At 38.6% G+C, this 20,594-nt stretch overlaps 1 protein-coding gene across 3 annotated transcripts; it reads left to right on the top strand.

Moving 5' to 3' along the window:
• The first annotated feature begins 4,156 nt into the window (after nucleotides 1-4,156).
• On the top strand, nucleotides 4,157-20,032 carry hrh2a (histamine receptor H2a). 3 transcript variants are annotated; one of them, XR_004927922.1, is made up of 6 exons: nucleotides 4,157-4,246; nucleotides 14,557-14,597; nucleotides 14,910-16,364; nucleotides 16,486-16,657; nucleotides 16,816-16,958; nucleotides 19,529-20,032. XR_004927922.1 is itself a non-coding variant. In XM_036127775.1 (5 exons), the coding sequence occupies exons 3-5, from the start codon at nucleotides 15,359-15,361 to the stop codon at nucleotides 19,604-19,606; spliced, it is 1,239 nt and encodes a 412-aa protein (XP_035983668.1). In that variant the 5' UTR covers nucleotides 4,157-4,246; nucleotides 14,557-14,597; nucleotides 14,910-15,358; the 3' UTR covers nucleotides 19,607-20,032. The 3 variants fall into 3 exon arrangements, 2 of the variants coding, with proteins under 2 accessions (XP_035983668.1, XP_021176888.2); XM_036127775.1 differs by lacking the exon at nucleotides 16,816-16,958 and having other exon boundaries at nucleotides 16,486-16,640; XM_021321213.2 differs by lacking the exon at nucleotides 16,816-16,958 and having other exon boundaries at nucleotides 19,529-19,615.
• Nucleotides 20,033-20,594: the final 562 nt, after the last annotated feature.

The following is a 20,594-nucleotide window of genomic DNA, read 5'->3' as shown; positions in this document are numbered from 1 at the left end:
CTAAGCAGTGGTGACTGACAGAAACAAACTCTGGCTTTGACCCCATCTGCCGCACACTGTCTTCATTCAAGATTTATGTGCGGAGACGCTTCTGCAACACGAGGAAATATTTCTGAAGAAAGATTCCCTTTGTATACTTACATATCAATTTCTTATGAGACACGGATTTGAAATGAAAGTTTGGTTTGGTTATAATTTTTGCTTGGTGCGGGAATTATTTATAAAGCTCAAATACATTTCGACATTTCAAAGAAAATACTCCTTCATGTATCTTTTTTTTTCCCTGAACCCCTTCAGATCATGTTACCTTGGCAACCATCCCATCAAGTGAGGATCCTTGACAACATGGCTGGCAGCAATTGGTGTTATAGTTAAAAACCTTGTGGAAATATTACTGGCTTACTTTATTTGGCTTGTAATGAGCAACAATTTTGGATTAGATGAAGCTTGCTCTGAATAATAAATACAATTTATTTAAAGAGAATTATTACCATTTTTGTAAAGAGAATTGTATAATCTAGATATCTTTTAATTAAAAAAGGTCTCCAGTTCCTATAAATATATGTTTCTGCATAGGAACCCTTTATATGTCTGATATACACAGAAGTACAGTCTTTTAAAACAGGTTGGAGGCCATTATAGTCTTTGTCCTTTCTCCTCTGAGTAAACTCAATCATAATCTCAGCCTTTCATTGGAAGTGCCATCAATCATTATTCCCTTTTACAAAGTAATTATATTTTCAAAAGATAAACTGCCTGTAAAATGTCCTTATATTGTATGTATGACATGGGCTTTCCACATTTTATGTTACAACCTCAAACTTTAATGGATTTTGTTGTGATTTTATGAGAGAAAGGGGCAAAGTTGTACATATCTGTGATGTCAAAAACCAAAAGTGTGCACATTTAAAAAGAAACTATAAATACAATTCTGAAAGGTGTGGCATGCATCAGAACAAAGCAACCAACTCTCTAATACACTTAAAACGATTATGAGTGGACTTCATCCGTGTGTAATTTCACATCAGTTTAAATACTGCTTTTGTATTAAGTTTGTTAGTGGACATTGATGAACAAGCGGCACCATGAAGACCCAGAAGCTTTACAGATACATAGCAGTGATCAGTCCATCATCAAAAAACGGAAAGAGGATAGCATAACGGTAGATCTAGCAAGACAGAGGCCTCCATCTAAATTGGCAGGCAGGTAAGGGGAGCATTTATTAGAGAAACTGTTTGAGTGCATAGAAGTATAGAATATTTAAAATTTGAGAACAGTTTATAAAATAGGTAAAAAGCCCACCTAATCATGACTTATTTCCAAATACAGGAGATAGTGTTAAGTTGTCATTGCCCAGAAAAGCTTGAGAAGCCCAAGGTATCTCTGGAGGATCTGCAGGGTTCCACTGCTCAGTAGGGAGAAACTGTGTCATTTATGGGATTAATTAAGCCTTTGTCAGCCTTTCCTTTATTAACCCCCACTACCTCAGTGCAATCAAATGCATGTCATCCTAATGCGGCCCATTTAGTAAGAAACTAACTGTAATTCCCTCTCAAGTCGAAATCACGAAACCAAGTCGTTCTTAAAGTTACGGGCTTTAATCACACAAGGAGCGTGATAGTGTGCCACGAGAACTGTTTGACATACAGACAGAAAAGCAAATAAAAACAAATAATTTCCGTGTAAAGACATCAAAGAAACAACGTGACCATACATACATGACTCAACAGAAATTTGTCACATTACATCTTCACAGTCAAACAAAGATAACAGTGACAAAAACATAAATGTACCTCATTGGCCGCTTTCCCTTGAGAAAAAAATAGAAATCTTCAGTCCTTCAATGCACTTTGCACTTTATCCAATCTTCTTTAATAATTGCACAGTCTTAGGCAGAGGAATCAGTGAGGTATCTGTCTGCTAACTTGGTCCAGAATATTACTAATCAACAGGTAGCAACTCTCAAAAGTAACACCCCGTCAACTCGCGGCAGCAAACTTTGGTTCCCCCTATCAAAACAAACAATAAACATGAAATACATGAAATTAAGCCTTTAATTTTAGGCTATTTTTACTAGAAATGTATGTATTTATGGACTCTATATTTTTAACCTAATATTTATTAATCTATTATCTATTTATTTATTCTGATTTCGATGGCAGCTACACTAACATTTTGTTATATGACTTCATAGAAATAATACAAAAGCTTTGTTAAAATACAGTTTAACTGTACTGTATATATTTGTAAATGTTGGATTAGCCTACGAAAACAAATTTCCATTTGGAGACTGTAAAGTACGAATCTGAATCTGAAACTAAGGTTGATCTGTTTGATGGTAGTCTAATGGTATAATAAGATTGTATAGATATTTTTGCCAAATTCAGTGTATAGCAATTTTCTTATTGTCTCCATATGCAAACAAGCAATAAAGCAAATTTCAAGGACTGAGCTGAGTGATTATGATTTTTTTTTCTTGGCTTGTGGCTCAGCTGGATAAATGGCTACTTTAGCAGGTAGCCATACTGCAGACATCAAAACCAGAGACAAACAAAACAGCTACTATTCATGCACTCCACAAATATGGCCTTTATGGAAGAGAGGTAAGAACAAAGCTGTGCTGATAGAAAGCCAGTCCTGATTGCAGTTTGCCAAAAGCCATGTTGGGGACACGTGAAAAGAAAAGCTAAGGAGGAAACCAAAATTAAATGTTTTCATTTTTTTTTTTTTGCATACATCCAACTGGTTGTGTGGTGGAGAGCTAACAATTTACACCCTGAAGATGCCATGCTTACAGTAAGTCAAAATGTTTTACTGTATGCTCACTCCTGTCTTTGAAGAGGCTTTCCATTTGCAAGGGCAGGGACGCTGATCAGAGTTAATGGATAAATAAAAGGACAAATAATCAAAAGACTTACTGACAGAGGCAAAGCAACTATAACAATTGTTGTGACTTAACGAATAACCACAAATGATTCCTCATATTTATCTTTTAGTACAGCTCAGTCAAAGTCCAAAATCTATCTATCTATCTATCTATCTATCTATCTATCTATCTATCTATCTATCTATCTATCTATCTATCTATCTATCTATCTATCTATCTATCTATCTATCTATCTATCTATCTATCTATCTATCTATCTATCTATCATCCTAAAAGATAAACATCATATCATTAGATATTACAACAAAATCTTCTGAAAGGAAGAGAGAAAACTGGTAGGTGTGGGGAAACATCTGAGGATAAAGAAAAGTGAGATAAAGACAGATTCAATACAGAGCCTATCGTGACTTCCAGACAAAAAGATAAAGGCATAAAGAGAGGCGGGTGACACAAAACGAAACAGGGAATTAGTTAATTCAGCTTCAGCCAGGATGTCTGGGGGGTGGGGGGGGGGGGGGGGGGGGGGGGGGTTGAAGACATGGACAGAAAAGAAGAAATAAAATGGTTTGGATCCACTCTGGCAGAGTGATAAGAAGAGAGAGGAAAAAATGGACAAAGGCAATAAAAAGAGAAATGATAATGACTTTGCCTCGAGCTGAGAAGATGAATTGTCATTGGAAAGAAAAGGAGACCCGTCACAATGGTAACCTCAGCCCACGAAAAATAAAAAGGTTGAGGAAAGGGCTGAACTCAAGGACCTAACTTCACTCCCTTAGAACTGACACATAACTCAAAGATTTATCCAAATTCTTTTAAGATTAATTTATTTTACAGTGCAGATGTCTGCAAATGTTTTAAAACATAAACACGAGGGGGGGGGGGTAGAATTACTACAACATGTCAACCTCATAGACCTCCTCACCAGCACATTCACTGGGGCTTGAAAGTAGCAGGTTGCTTGACATAAAACGTGATGATGATAATAATAAGGAACCTTTTTTCTTTTTCACAGGAGAGCCGGCTTAATTGTAGCAGCTGCAGGTTGGAAGAGATGACAAGAGAATGAATAAGCTATTTAAAGTCCTAACCAAAGCAAATTGCCCAAAGAGAGGTGTAAAACAGAACAATAGTGCAGACTCAGAGACACAGAGAGAGAGAGAGAGAGAGAGAGAGAGAGAGAGAGAGAGAGAGAGAGAGAGAGAGAGAAAGAGAGAGAGACCTTCCTCGCTCGCTCTCTCTCCTCTCTCACTTCCTCAAGCCGTCGCTGCACACACTCTCGGTGAGACACACTGTGGTTCTCTCTGGGAGAGCAGCTGAGTAGCAGGAACATCAGCACAGCGAGAGACAAGAAGCCCTGAGGTGAGTTTAGATATTCATGTTTGCCGCTTATTTTACGTATGATGTGTTATTAGGTCTAAATGACCTGAGGGAGGAGATGACTGTACTGCTGTTGCTTTTCTATTTTTCAACCTTTCCTTTTCTGTGTTACTGCATAAGTAGGCTTTGTCAAGTATTTTCTTGGCTTATTAACAGAACTGTATTTCGACATTTCCACAATTGATTCTATTTAATATCCCTGAAGGGTGTGTTTTATTCTTTTTTTTAAACTGTGTCCACAATAATGACGGCACGTTTGACTTGATATGTGATTCAAGAGCCTTCTCACATGTATTTGCTCTCAAATGCAGATGCAAGGAAATGTCCATTTAGAGAAGCAGAATTTGTGGTTAGTTTGACGCGTCTTTACTCAGAAATTACGTGCTATGAATTGTAATCCACACATATGCATTTGTGAACCTGAGGTGAAAAAGCAAATCATCTTAGCAAGATTGTCTGTTTTATTTTATACCTTTTATAATACCAATTTTGTTTATCTTGTTTTGTTAGGCACTTTGGGTTACATTTGTGCTTTAAAAGTGTTATGTGTAATAATTTGGATAAATTGAAGAGAACAGGATGTAGACATCTACAAAAGAGGGTGGTGTGATCAGAATATTACAATATTCTACCTGTTCTTCTAATGAATCTTCTGGTCTGAATTTTAGCCTCTCCTTTAGACATATATGTTTGAAAAATGTAGCAGAATGAAACAAATATTCAGATAGGAAAAGTGAGGGGTTAAAGCAAACCTTTTGCGTCTTTACTGAAAGACAGAAAGAACTCAAACATATACTCATGCCCATGTTGGACTATTCATGCCTAGCTTTATAGTTTAAATTATATTACATGTTTGCTCAGGTTTCATTTAAAAAATAACTCACTAAGATTTGGGGAAAACGTCAGGTTGAAGGTTCAAATGTTGTCTATGGCCATTTTAAATTTACAAGAAAACACATCTCCACCTTTATTGATTTTTTTTCATGTATTAAACCTCTAGAGTAGCCATATATGTCACGTTATTTCTATCTATACTGTAAATACATACTTCTATAGACGTGAAGCAAAAAGAGGAACCTTCAATGGTAAACATCTCGACATGCACAGACGCTGTATGTGTCAAGGTAACCATAAGGAAAGGTTAAGGGTTGTCCTGTTTTCCCTCTTTTATTATTTTGAAGGACTAATTCAAAACTTTATTCCATGGCCATATTCCTCCACTGCGCTGAATAAACATTTATTGCAGGGAAGTCATTAGAACTTGAATTTCATGTCTGAAAGTGGAGACTTAATCGCTCTCACCAAGAAAAGCAAATATGCACAGTGAACCAGTCCAATGTTGAGACGATGCGGCTTAATCTCATGACACAGTCAGAGAGCGTCACGTCAAGCCAAGCCCCTTAGAGGAAGCATCTCTTTAAAAAGAGCTGGAAAAACAAACGTAAACACAAGGTTCAACAGAAAACCGGAAGATAGAAGAGCCACGTGCTTTTTTTTTTCCCCCCTCAATGAATGTTTTACCATGAGCTTTCTGCACAGCTGCATTGTTGGAATAATAGAAGTGCAGCAAGCCTGCCACTCTGAAGCCGATCAATTATCCCTACCTGACCTGCACTTGTTAGCGCACCTACTGTATGTGTCCCCGGGTGTGTGTGTGTGGCAAATACTTGCTGTTATTGTGCATTAATATTTGATTTGTTAGATCCCCCTCTCGGTCTCCGATAAGACCCGCATCGCTCAGTGTGCTTCAATTTCTCACTTCCAGAGTTTCCCTCGGCTGGGTAGTAGACACAACGGTTACCAAGCAACACCCTATCCCAGACCTTTTCTCTTCTCCGGCGTTTATATCTGTCCTTCTGTCAAGGAGCAAGCAAAAAAAAAAAAAAAAAAGACAAGCAGACAGATGTGTGCACACAAACAAGCACAAACCTTCACACACACACACACGCGCACTGTAAGAGTCACACACACATTGCTACAGACAGTTTATAGAAGCAAAGGAGCCTCCTGTTTCATTAATTCATTAAGATAAATACAGCATTCAGATAATTGAGTGCACTATACTAATTTCAATATAAAGCTTTTCAGTAATAAAAAAATAACAGAAAATAATTACTTACTGAAGCAAGTTAATCAATTCCTATAAATGTCTTATCTGAACTATTGTTTTACCAAGTGTAGTGGTTTTCAGATCCCCTTTTTCAGTCTTAGATCTGTTTATTCATAGTTTACATGTGTGTCTTTCTTCTCATCATGCTCAAAAGTAAACTACCATGTAAACATTTTAATAGACCAATATGGCAGAAAACATTTTGTTTTGAGGACACTCCTGGGCAGTCGCAATGTCTCCAGGAAATGAAATTGTACAGTGAATGATTTAAAAGAAAAAAAAGTTGTTTTCATGTTTTGTGAGGATGATCTTCAAGGAAAGGTTGATTTCCCAATCGACTGACAACTCAGCAAAGTGTGAAATTAACTACCATTTTCTTATCTCCACACAAACATGTTCAGAGAAATTAGTCTGCATTTCTGGCACAAGATGTGATCGCTCTGGTAACATCTTAGAGTTTTGCTTTGATGCTAATTTCATGAATCCCAATCAGGATGGTGAACAAAAAAGTCAATAGATGTACATCTGGTGTGCTCAAAACCTCAAGAATTAAACAACAAATCCTAGAGGAATGATAAATAACCCCATTACACATTTCAGATTTCAGATCATATGATCTAAAGCGTCGCTCCCGCAGGATTTTGTTTCTTTTTTTTCTTCTTTTTTCGTGCTCGCCTTTCATCATACGCAAAATTGGGCTCTTTTCACCAGAGACTTTCTAAGCTGCAGGGGCCTCCATAAAGCTGAATAAAACCTGTTGGGCTCATTTGCATATTTTTCTTGGGGGAAAGGCAAAAACTAAAGGAAGCCATCAACAAGCAACTAGAATTTAGTGCTTAAAATATGAGATTCCTCTTAGTTTTGCAAAATAGCAAATTATTCTATAAGTAACCGAAGGGGATTGGTTTCTGTATATTTTTTCCATGATGAAATCAAAATAAGGTGAATATATATATATATATATATATATATATATATATATATATATATATATATATATATATATATATATATATATATATATATATAAATAAATCAGGATGGATTTAAATAAATTTGAAACATGGAATTCCAATTCTTTTCTAAAAAGTCCACTTATTTTTATAACCCTCATTTATTTTTACTATTGAAGCTTGCAGATATAGATTCTGGTTGATGAAACATATGTTTGAGCCTGAAAAACAGAGATTACCGACCTGCTACAATGAGAGGCAGTTTGTAAATCAAACCTTTTTAAAACACAGACAGATGTAAGAGCAGTAATTATTTTTTCCAATGCTGAAAGCTTCAATGTTCCTCTTTGAAAAGAATAAATATTATTATATAAACTTTTGACCCAGTGTGGATCAACCAAAATCCACCATAAATTCAAAGTGTTCATTTTTAAAGTGGCTTCATGTTCAGTAATTCAATCTTTTTGATATATTAATAGAGAGTTTAAACTTTCAAGTTGAACCATAAACTGTTTGAGGTAATAGTGACATGTGTGCTATTCAGTAATGCATCTACCACAATTACCATAGTTAAATTTGGGCAATGTGTAAAGAACAGGAAACTAATTTTGTCCTGGTTACAAACACATGTTAAAACCTTAAATATTTTCTCAATTTAATGTGTTAAAAAAAGAAACTTAATTATTGCTAAAAAGCAATTTAGCTTTTTAGCATGGTAGGATGTGGTCAGGGTTGTTGCATGTGTGAACATTGCCATTAAATGGACAGGGTCACATTTGCTGATACATCATCTAACTGCATGAGAAAGATTGATTTGGGAGAATATAGGCCCTTAAAGCTTCAGCAGTTACTGACAGATAAAACAAGACTTTGTTCCCGTAGGGGAATCAGCCTGGAAACAGTTTCAGGTGTCAGTGTCCATCTAATAATTGACCGCAGGTTCAGTAAGCAGACCTATGAGAAGATTTTAAAACTAAAAACACACAGAGGTGTGAGAACAGGAAACAGTCTTACTCAGAAACCCTCTGAAAGCCTCACAGCCTTTGTGTCTTCAGAAAAACAGAGCACTCCACAGTCATTTCCAGCCCATTACAATCTTTAAAACCCATTACCCCAACATATGGTGCTGGTTGTGCAGGAGTGTCCGTCTGGGCCACCGTGACCATGCGTGCCTGGGTGCGATGATGAATAAAGATGCAGTGACAGCCGCGGCTGTTTTACTATTAGGGACAACCATAATGAGACGTGTCTGAGAAAAAGCAGATGGCCAGGTTTCAAACAGCACGGTGTAAATGAGTGATCAGCTTTTCCTTCTTTTTCAGCGCAGGGACAATGTCTCAGCATGGCTCGCTTGATTTTAGTTTTAATGAAGCACATCTGACAGGGGCATGTCACTGAATATAATGAAGGCAAGACTTGCGCATCGTTCTCTTAGACTTGCAGACAACACATTCCAACGACTGTCCGGCAAAGACAGACTATTATTAAGCTCCATTAAAACAAATCTGGCCTGGATCATAAACTGAATAAATACTGAATGCTCACATACACTAAAGAGAAAATAGAAACAGTCAATTAGATACTATAGCACGGGACATACACTGTGCATTCTAATCAATATTTTAACCTTATCATGTAAATTGCTATAAGATTTAATATGGTCTTGCATGTAAGATATTCAGTAAGTATCTTACATACTCGGTGAGAATTTTACAGGTCCCAACGTTGTAGCTCCTGCTTTCTGTCTGTGCGTTTTGAGCAATAAACTTTGAAAGTGCCCTCACAATGACATATTTTAATGATAAAGACTGGTGGAATTTCAGACTTATTAGTCCTGAATTCTCTTATCTCAAATGTTCCAGTCTTTATTTCCGTTTTTTTGCGAGGCGCTCCTCCTGCTCTGGTGGGCTGCTGGACTATCAGTGTTTGCTCTGGATGACGTTCAAAACTTCGTCCACTCCCAGAAATCTAAAAGTTAGAGTAAAGATTTCTGTAGCCGTAAATGTATGCTGTTGAGATGCTATTTTAGTCTCTTTCTTCTCGTCCTCATGTTAAGTCAATGTCCATCTATGTTTTTTCTTTACCAAGTATATTCACGAATCTTTATTGTCATCGTGTGTTAGCTTAATGACATGTTTGATGAGACGGACACCGGCTCAGGATGCACACAGATTACATAAAGACAGAATGTTTCAACACCTTTTCTTCTCCATGAAATCAGTTGATTGCACACTTTCTGAAGAGTATGCAAATAGTGCTTAGAATTTATAATAAGAGCCATATCTGAGTAAAAAAGTTAGATAGCGGTCCCTTTCCATACGATGTAGAATACTGTGCTGCTGCGTGAATTAAATCACCTGAACGCAAATTCATAAATTTGTTAAAGGAAACGAAAATAAAAGCATTACCCACCAATTACTGACTCAGACATACTCTCCAATGGACAGCTTTATTCTACCAGGCAAAGATTACTTTTACGTGCCTTCTAGGATTAGGAAGTTCACAGAGTCAAAAACGTAAAACTTAATTCGGCCTTAATTCAAGTTTTCTCTGGGCTTACTATATACTGACCATAGTTGAGCAGTTTTGGTGACAAAAGGCCAAAACCATCTACTTTATTTATCTATGCTTGAGCAATTGCTTGTGAACACAAATTGTTTAAAAAAATAACATGAGAGCAATTTAATAGACTTCAAACCAAGCAGCTGAATGGGGGAAAAGGGGATCTAAGTGATTTTGGACATGGCATGATTGTGAGTGCCAGACTCGCTGGTCGGGGTGATTCAGAGACTGCTGATGTAATGAGTTATACACACACAAAACGACCTTAGATTCACAGAAAATGGTCAGAAAAGAAGAAAATTTTCAAAGGTTGAATAAAATGCCTTGCTGATTGTTGTACAATAATAAGTATTTCGCAGTCAGGCCAAACCTGAGTGCCAGAGGCAATTATTAAAAAGTTACTAATTTTGATCAAAATTAAGAAATCGGAGCACCTTCCGACTTCCAGCAATTAATAGCCAAACAGTCAGTAATTGTTTTCTAAATACCTGCCTGGTGAGGTCTGGCATTACGGAACAACAGATGCATCCATCAGTTGTCTATACCTGCTTACCAGAGCAGCATCTCGGGGGCGCTGGTACCAATCTCCAGCAGTCATTGGGCAGAAAGGCGGGGTACAGCCTGGAGAAGTCGTCACTCTATCACAGGACAATAACAGAACAGATGGAGTGAATTTGTGTTCTGGTGTTCTCAAAGAGCAAGCCCTTCAGACAAGTAGTACAAAATAAACACAAATAAACTTCTTTCCAAAATAGAAAATAAGTTGTAAACAAGAAACTTCAACTCCAGTTCAGATAAGTCTAGAAAATAGTTACCTTAGCTAGTACCATTTAACTGAACTAATGGGTAAAAATGACCAGAAAAGGGAAAACTAATAGACTACAGGGAAACAAATATAAAAAGGGACAAATACGAATGAAACTGGAACCCTGACAGCTATTAAAGTGAAGCGCTGAAATCACGGTTCAGGGCAGAATTTAGTGAACACAAAAGCATGGATCCATTCTTCCTTGCATTAACAGTTCAGATTAGTTCTGGGAATGTAATTGTATGGTGATATTTTCTTTGCATACCTCCGTCCCCTTAGTTCTATCTAAGCATAATTTAAACACCACGGCTTCTATGTGTTTTTGCTAATTATGTCCGTCCCTTTACGACCCTTGCTTGCCCAGATTCTAATGACCTTGTCACAAAGCTCAAATCATCTCAAACAAGTTTCTTGAACATGACAATGACTTTACTCTCAAGTGGCCTCCACGGGTGGCAGGACTTGATCCAATACAGAAACTTTGGGACGTGGTTAAATGGGACTTTCACATCGTAGATGTGAACATATCTGAGGCAACCATGTGATGCTATCATGCCAAAAAGGATGAGAATCTCCAAGGACAATTCCTAATACCTTGTTGTGTCTATACCAGGGGTGGAAGCCCGTTCTAAAACTAGCACAACCCTCCAGTGAGATGCTTCTAAAATTGTACTTTTGTAATCACTCTTGCATTTATAGCAACATAAAAAAGGAGCATTGCAAATATGTTTATTGACTCTTCTAATTCAAAGATCAGTACTGGTAGCCCTTAATGTGTCACAGTACCAATGAAGTAGCTCTCATTTTCAAAAACGTTGGTGACCCCTGATCTATACCAACACAAATGAAAGCAGCTCTAAAGGACAGAAGGAGGTCCAACCTGTTACTAGCAAGGAGACTGAATAAAGTGGCCAGTGAAGGTAACATTTATGTAGAGTAATAGCTCCAAATAATACAGTACATTTTTTTATACAATAGAAACCAACACAACACTGAGCTAATGGGTCATTCAAGGGTAGAAAGCATCAAGTGTTTTAAGTGGACTGTATAATGGTAGCCCTGATACCACATCCTGATGTCAATTTGTATTTACAGAATGATAAGGAAAGATAAATGCTTGATTTTCACTCTGAGGCATGCTTCAAATTCTCCTTGTGTTCAAGTGTGACACATTTAGCTAACGTTAATGGAAAAAATATCTAGCCCCATCCATCAATTCTTAATAACCACAAGAGAGGAACAAATATCTGAGGTAAAGAGCGGGTGATTAATGTCACGGCAGGGAGTCTTTTTTGATTGATGCCAACAGGAGCGCGCAGCATCGGGAGCACGCATGCAGAGAACGGAAAGTACTTGGAAGTTAGCATAGACTAAGTTTCACTGAATGCAGGGGACGTAATCAAATTAACAAAAAAGTTTATAGACAATTTGATGAATGAGAAAGAATTTTCATCAGCAACACAAACCTGATGTATTAGATCAAAGTGGGCCCAAGACAAAGAGAGTAGACACAGAGGCTGAAGTAATATGAAAGTAGGTGTTAAGTCAGTCAACCCTTTTTTTATTGCACTCCATGCAGGCAATATAAATTGATTTTTATAAGCAAAATTGTACATCTAAAAATACACAGCTTTTGGAAGAGAAGAAATGTTAAAACGCACCTGAAACTGAATCCCCAGCACCATTTTGACTCCTTATAACATGCAAGCTAGTTTTAGCATTGCGACGCAGCTACTAGCTAGAACAGGAAGTTTGAAAAGTAGTTATTTAAACCTCCCATAGCTCTTGTTTTCTAAGCTGTCAGCCTGCTGATGAGGTGGCCATTAGTTTTGCCGCGCTGCAAGAACATCAGGATTGGAATCAATCCATAAAACTATAGCTATGGGAAGTATTACATGCAAGTATTTTTGTGAAATATGTTAGCTCTACAATAATCTGACCTCACCACTCATAGCGAAGACTGATTTCCTCCCTCCCTCAACCCTACGTAGTTCAAATTAAAGTATGACACATGACAACTGTTAGCCTCTAATCTAAAGAAATATTGGTAAAAAGAGTGGTAAGATGGAAGCTGTTACTTGCTTATAGTGAAACGCATAAAGATAAAAACAGAGGTTTGAGTTTGTGCAGACAATCTTATAATCATTCTGAAGATGCTGAGTGTCCACACTGACTCTTTAAGCCCTGTCTCAATGGTCAAACAGTGACAGATGAATGATGAGAAAGAACAAACAACAATTTGTTCATGAGCAGTAAGCAGACCTTCTCATAGGTCTCAATTACTGAAATAGAATGAAAAATGCAACATGAAGTCTCCAAAGATTATTAAACAAAGAGAGAACTGATAAACAATAAAACAAAATTAGGATCGGAAGTTATCTCTCTCTAGAAGTAAGTTAAACAAGCACCAGACCTTGTTTTGAAATTAATCAGGAATACAGACTTTGTGGTGTTTTAGTTGAGATTTTGAAGTTCAGGTGGAGGACAAATAGAGCCTCTCTTACGCTCCTATGACTTGGGAGAATGTACAAAAATGTGTGAGCATGAATGCATTTCCTAGACTCTAGGCAGAAATCAAGATACCTGGAACATAGAATATGATAACAAATGCATGCATGCTTCTGAGTAGACTCTGAGACCTAGCATTGACAATCTTATTTTGTTGAACTGTTCCCAGTGCTAAAATTCCCAGCTTAAACGTGGATAAAAAGAAAGGCGTACGTTATGATAGTGAATGAATTTAGTGATGGTTCGGATAACACATAAAACTTGCTTATGTTAAGCCAGCCAATTCATTAGTCACTACTTTTTTTAGGTTTTGATAACAGACTTTAGAATCAACAAACCTCTTCACACATAGCTGTGTGTCTTTTGTTTTCTCATCAGTAAGGCAAAAGCAATCTAAGGTGTTAGATTTAGTTTATTTATAGCTGACGTGCAGGTACACTCCACACTTCATTCAATCGCTCCCACCTTATCAAATTCTCAATAAACCCTTTGTTGACCCAGCATCACTGAATGCGTGGATGCATAGCATTCAATGATTATCACGCTGCCTCCGCATTTTTTTTTCCAGACAATGCTGTAGATTTTCATTTAAAAGCCTTTCTGACTATTGTTCATACTATTTTATCAGTCATTCTTGTATGTGACAGCCTTCTCTGGGTTTTTCTTTTCTTTAAATTAAATGCTGGTTCTGTTTGAGATTATGAGATTACAGAGACTGGACTGCAAAGTTGGTTAAAATGGAAATTACAGATAAACGGACTCTGGAGGCACAGAGTCTGACATACTGAGATTGGACAGAATGACCGATCAGGGGAAGAGGTGTCAGCCTGGACACGTCTACGTTATAGTGAGATCTTCTCCACCAATGTGATGACAGGAACACTGATATCATACTGGGCACGCCCCTGAATGGGTGGACACAATGAGTCCTACTTAATGTCTGTGGGAGGAATGAACGGGGCTCTCGGACGTCCGGAAATCTGCTCTTAGCGTTGTTGTTTATGAGAACCCAGAACTGAAGCTGTAAACATCCTTCTGCCTGTTAGATTATCCATCCATCCATTTTCTAACACGTTTATCCCTTGTGGGGTTGCGAGGGGTGCTGGTGCCTATCTTCAGCTGTCAATGGGTGAGAGGCGGGGTTCACCCTGGACAGGTCGCAGTCTATCGCAGGCCTTTTAGATTAAATATGGTAAAATATAGTTACAGTTTCAAGAGTCTTTTTATTACAACAGAAGTCTACAATAGTAAGACCACATTATTCATAAAAAGAACCTGGGGTGACCGCAAACTGGTCAAATTATTTAACATTTCTCTGATTCCTTTTTCCTCTTCTTCCTTTACCCTCTAGCGAGCCCTTCGTATTTGATCTGTCCCGCTTTCCCTTCAGAGGTAATGCATTTTCTACTTTGATGGTCACTAAATGCTGTGAAACTTTTTCGCTTTAATATACAGAGGGAAACATATTGTCACATTTTATCCCCATTACCCTCTATAAATGCATTCTTTTTTCTTGATTTTCTATATTTTTGTGTAATTTTAGGAGTAATGTGTTACGTTTTATCCAGTTCATATAGATTCAGATTTATAGGTGTTTTGTTGCATGGTGAACAAAAAAAAAATCTCCATGCAGTTTGCATTTCTTAATGGATTCAAAGAAACCTACTGCTCTTGCTAACTGTACTTATTATCCTTGTCCACTAGGTGTCACTACATCTACAGAAAATGGCATTGAAGCGAACACTGAGAGCCAGCCGGCAGAACGCAAAAGGTTGCGCCTCTAAGTCACAGTGCTTGTCTAGGAGGGAAAGCTGACTACCTTGCTTTGCTCTTGGATGAAAATGTTTGCAAAGACAGCAGTCATGAAACCAGAGAGTCAGAACCTTTAGGGGTTTTATCAGGAGAATAAGCACGTACTTGGAGGGAGAAGCTGAATGGACAGCATATTTTAAAGATCCTTTTGGAACACGGAGCCCCTGAACATCAGCGGAACATTTTTTAAATTATACCGTCAGCTTGAGGCTTGTAAAATGTGTCCGCTTCTTAAGCAGCGAGCATCTTTCATCAGATTAAAGGCAAAGCATAAATCGATGGTTCACCAGCAGCCTCAACAGCACTGACTTTAGGTTGTCTCCCGTCAAGCACCAGTAATAATGTTGTCAAAAGTGATGCTGGGTGTCATCCTGTCCCTCCTCATCCTGCTGACTGTGGGTGGTAATGTGCTGGTGTGTCTAGCTGTCTGCGCCTCACGACGCCTCCGCTGCCTCACTAACTGCTTCATTGTGTCGCTGGCGGTGACAGACCTCCTGCTCGGCCTCTTGGTCCTCCCGTTCTCCGCCCTCCTCCAGCTCAGCGACGAGTGGCCACTCGGCCCCGTCTTCTGCAACTTCTACATCTCCATGGATGTCATGCTGTGCACGGCCTCTATACTGACGCTGCTGGCTATAAGCGTGGACCGCTACATGGCGGTGACCATGCCTCTGAGGTACACCTCCCTGGTGTTGCCATGGAGAGTTGCTGTGGCCCTGGTGAGCGTCTGGACGGTTTCAGTGGCCGTGTCTTTCTTGCCAATTCAAATGGGATGGAACACGGTTAACGGGACGGTGCAGAATCACGGGCCGTGGGCGTCCGAGAGGAGATGTCGCTTCGAACTGAACCGGCCTTATGTACTCACAGACTCTCTTCTCACCTTCTATCTGCCTCTGTTGGCTATGTGCTGGACCTACCTTCAGATACTCCGCATAGCTCGGGCGCAGGCCAAGCGTATCATCAGCACCCGGCCTATTTGCATCACCAGCTACAACTGCAGGAACAGCCCCTCCACCAGTACGACTCTGGCGTCTGGTGTTACAGCCGTGGCACTGCGAGACCACAAAGCCACACTGACATTGGCAGCTGTGATCGGGGCTTTTGTTGTCTGCTGGTTGCCTTATTTCATATTATTCACAGTGCTGGGTCTAAAGGAGCATCCAGACCCCGGCATAGTACCAGAATTTCCTATTGTTTTGTGGTTGGGGTACGCCAACTCAGCCCTCAACCCTGTCATCTACGGAGCCCTGAACAGGGACTTCCGGTCAGCCTATGCCCATCTACTGAGATGTCGGCTCCATGCTCAGAGTGGCTGGAGAAGTCAGCAATCTTCTCCCACTTTTACCACAGGTGATGCAACCATTTTGGCACTCTTAAATGGGCCAAATCATTCTCTAACCAGATTATGCTGCATGTCTTTCACCATATTTGCCTCCTACGAATAACTTGTTTGTCCTCTTTCAACTCTTAGCAAGAAAGCAGCTCACAGAGGTGACGCTGCTGTGTGGTCACACCTCTGCCACCTGCACAGCGGCAGTGACAGCTCAAAACGTCATGCTCGAAGAAATGAGCAGCATAGGAGCCGCTCCAACCACTCACTCCACAAATGGGACGGCTACCACAGATGTCAGTGGCATTCACGGGTAATTTGATATTCGGCTTTTGGAACGTTGTGTATTTAAATTAAATGAGCGCTAAAACACTTAGATTAGCTTTGTTCCTTATGTCATTCTCTGAAATACGAAGTTCATTCACTTTTCTAAAGATGTGTGTGTTATTTCTTTGCATTAATTGAGCCAAGGCTGTAACGAGCCTGTGCTCAGCGTACACCCCTGATCCAGCGTCAGTCAGCCTGATGAAAGAGAGCAGCAAACAGAGGCCAACGGAGATGTTATAAACCCCCACATATTCAGTGCCGCACCAGAACCAACCATAATGCCACATGTAAGTAGATATATGCCACATACTGACATCACTATAGCCCCCGCAGGCCATATCTTGCCCAGAAAAAATGAACTGTGACACAGATCCTTGCTGTGTCATCCACGGTGCACTAGGCCATATGGCAAAATACGTATTAGGCCAAGAGGTTTGCTTTCAGCACTTGTCCAGTTTCATTGCTTGCTCTCATTTCCCCTGCAAAGATATTATGAGAAGTTTGGGGAGAGCAAATTAGTAAAGCCACAATGGGTTTCTTAAATAACCAAGTTATAAACACGAAAATGACGTTTTCCCTTCGATTTTCTGCATGTTTGAGTGTATTAAATATAGTGTAGATAGATAGATAGATAGATAGATAGATAGATAGATAGATAGATAGATAGATAGATAGATAGATAGATAGATAGATAGAAACAAAAAACAAGCAAAAGAAGAATAGAAAAGTGTATGAATATTTTATATACTGGTTGCTAAACATTTTGCAATAACAACTTTTGTGTCTTGTGGTTTCAACACCTTTCAAGAGTTTTTGTTATGTTTCTATTGTTTACCAAAGGACATTTCATAAAATGCTAAAGCTTTTAACAAGCAAACATCTCCACAAGTAAATAGTAAACCCTTTTTTTAATATTTCAACAGTTGAACATTTTAGCTTTTTTGTTTCACTGCAACAAATATTTGATGCATTCTGTTAAAACTGTATATGAGAGATCAACACAAGTTAATTGTGTGGCGTCTCAAGTTTTGAAAATCGACAATATTAAAATCCTGCAGTGCGAACCAGGCTTAAGGGTTTTTCAGAGTTCAGGTACTTTTTTTTTTTTTGGCCATCCTTACCTCATGACCATAGGTTGGAATGAAGACAGACATTTGAATAAAAAGCTAGCTTTTCGACTCATCTCTCTCTTCAGCACAACAAACTGGAGCACTACAGCAGACGTGTAATTCCTGAGGGTCTTTTCCATCTCCAGTTCCTTCCTACCAGTACTCAGTGATTCCCTAAGATACTTGAATGACTCCCCCGCTAAGAGGAAGTAGTCCACCTCTCTTTGGTTGAGAATCATGGCTTCAGACTAGGTTCTTAGAGTTCTGCATGTTTTAACTGTTTCCCTGTTGCCATCTGATTCATTGGAATTAGTAATATCCTGATGGCACATTGTGGAGGTAAAGCAGTCATTTAAATCAATTCTGACTGAGCAAAGACACAAGCAAAACATGAAGGGCCAGAGGGCCCTGGGGACCATGGTTGATGACCACTTTGTTAGATAACTTTAGTGAAGAGAGCATCACAAAGACCAAGAAACACACCAATGTAGGGATGAAGTTATGGAGAAATTTAAAAAGTGGGGTTGGGTTATAAAACAATCTCTTACACTTTGAACATCTCATTGATCATTGCTCAATCAATTATTTGAAATTTGAACCCCGACAAGAACTTCATTAGTCTGAAACTAAAAGGCTCAAAGAAACTGAAGCTGCTTAGATCAACAGCTATACGCTGGTGTCAGTAGCACAGCTTTTTGTTGTGTCGCCACAAACCTGAACTTTATTGAAAGCAAGCCAGACAAAGTCAAACGTAATGTTTGCCACAAGCCACATAGGAGACAAAGTAAACATGTAAAAGCAGGTGCTCTGGTCAGACGAAACCCAAATTCAGCTTGTCGGCTTGTACTCAAATGGCTACAGAGTATGTACTGGAAAATGAACACTCCACATTAGCCTGGACATCCCCACAATGAAACAATGCAGCAGGGACATGGAAGCCTGTCAGAGTTGAGGGACAAAGGAAAGTTGCTAAATATAGGGCAATCCTGGAAGAAAACGACCGGGGTGGGCATTCACCTTTAAGAAGCTCAACAACCCTTGTCATACAGCCAAACTCTACAAAGGAACGGCAAAGAAACATCTCACCTTGAAATAACACTTTCCTGATGGGATGATTGCAACTGTATTTTTTTTGCATGGTTTACTTGCAGTTATGATATAAACATAGTGACAAAAAGTTAGCTGACTATATTGTGCCAGAGGACCAAGAGAGAAAAAAAACATGTTTTTTTTTTTTTTTTTTTTGCTGTACTTGCGATAATAAAATACTGCAGTTCTTTACAACCAAATATTATGCAACTGATCTATCTGTGCAGCAAAAGAATGTAAGACGTCACCATCGAGATAAAATTGTTATAAAACATTGTTTTTCACTGCGGGATGTTTTGCTCTGTAGCCATAGCTCTATTTTAGTCAAATATGACTTTAAATTAAAACTATTTTCTCCTGACCTTACATTGAAATCAGGCTCTGTATAATAGACGGTGTAGCTTTAAAACTACCTCAGTTTATTAACAGCAACTCCTCTATTAACCTAGATAAAGGAGCCTCTGAGCACTTCTTCCAAGGTTTTGAACATCCCTTCTCAGACAACATAGTTCACTTTGAAACTGTGCCATAAATGGAAATGTATGCCCCAAAATAAATTATGTTCATCCAGTGACAGTTTTGTTTCTATTCATTTATTTTTTATGATACATTATGATGAATAGAGAAACCTTTTGTCGTCTTTCTGTTTTCTATTTTAGTATTCAACATGGCTAATCCAGAGCAAAGGAGAACCCAGGACCTCAACAACTCAAGACCTCATCAGTAAGAATCAATAAGCCCTCGCAGCAGGATTGCGAATGAAAAGAAATGAAGCTCTGCAGGAATAAATGACACCAGCCAATTAGCCGGTGTCACCACGTTCATTAACCAGTGGACATTTCTCATCCTGACTCCAGAGTGCACTCCAGTGGAAACATCAAGTAACACATCTTCAACTTGGAAAGAGACCTTTACCAGGAAATGTGTGTTCTATTAAAATAAGACTTTCAGTAAATGAGCCCATGAGTTGAATGTGTAGCATGCAATCCGATGTTATGTGTTCATTTTGAAAAATATACAACCCACGGACCTACTCATACATTATTGTTTATACTGCTGTGCAAAGTATGTATATATTAAATTGAAATATAAACACTACCAGTGACTGATAAACATATGTGTTGTTCCTACAAAATATTAGATAATAAAGGAATACATGTCAATAAAGAGCAAGCCGAAAGTAGAAAGTCTTACAGTACTGTTTTGGTGACAATACAGGTTGTTGAGCTCATGTGCACATGTATGTGTTTGGTGAGTGCAACAGAAACAACTCATATAGTCTGAAAAAGCTGCTTCAAAATGTCACACAGGCAGCAAGTTATTTCCTTTGAGGAACCCTTCGAAGGTGCACAAAATACATAAGAGATTGTGTATTTCACCACACAGAAGTATTAGTTGGATGTAATCACATTTCTAATACCTACTAAAAATCAAATCTGGCATTTAATCTGAAGAGGTTTTTTTATGCTACAGTTTTTTTTCTTTTGTTTTTTAGTGAATCATTTCAATAATTGTATGTATTTTCATCACTGTTGAAAAAATATATCCTGCCTACAGATTTGCTTGGAGCCCATTTTAAAATATCCATAATTCTGACTGCATTACCAATCCTGAAGTGGCCTTCTGACAGCTGATATGGCAAATGCGACTTGCATACTTTGCGGCAATGGACACTAATTTAACTGTAGTTCAAAGTGGCCGTGCAACTTCATACAAGAAACAAAT

The sequence above is a fragment of the Fundulus heteroclitus genome, chromosome 23, assembly GCF_011125445.2.
Source record: "Fundulus heteroclitus isolate FHET01 chromosome 23, MU-UCD_Fhet_4.1, whole genome shotgun sequence".
Classification (NCBI taxonomy): Eukaryota; Metazoa; Chordata; class Actinopteri; order Cyprinodontiformes; family Fundulidae; genus Fundulus; species Fundulus heteroclitus.
Note: the sequence above shows the minus strand (reverse complement) of the source record. Positions and strands in the feature narration are given on the sequence as shown.

Coding starts and splice junctions, on each gene's coding strand:
- hrh2a (XM_036127775.1), top strand. CDS start 15,359: ATGTTGTCAAAAGTGATGCTGGGTGTCATCCTGTCCCTCCTCATCCTG. Junction 16,365..16,485: donor TTCTCCCACTTTTACCACAG/GTGATGCAACCA, acceptor TTCAACTCTTAG/CAAGAAAGCAGCTCACAGAG. Junction 16,641..19,528: donor ATGGGACGGCTACCACAGAT/GTCAGTGGCATT, acceptor TTTCTATTTTAG/TATTCAACATGGCTAATCCA.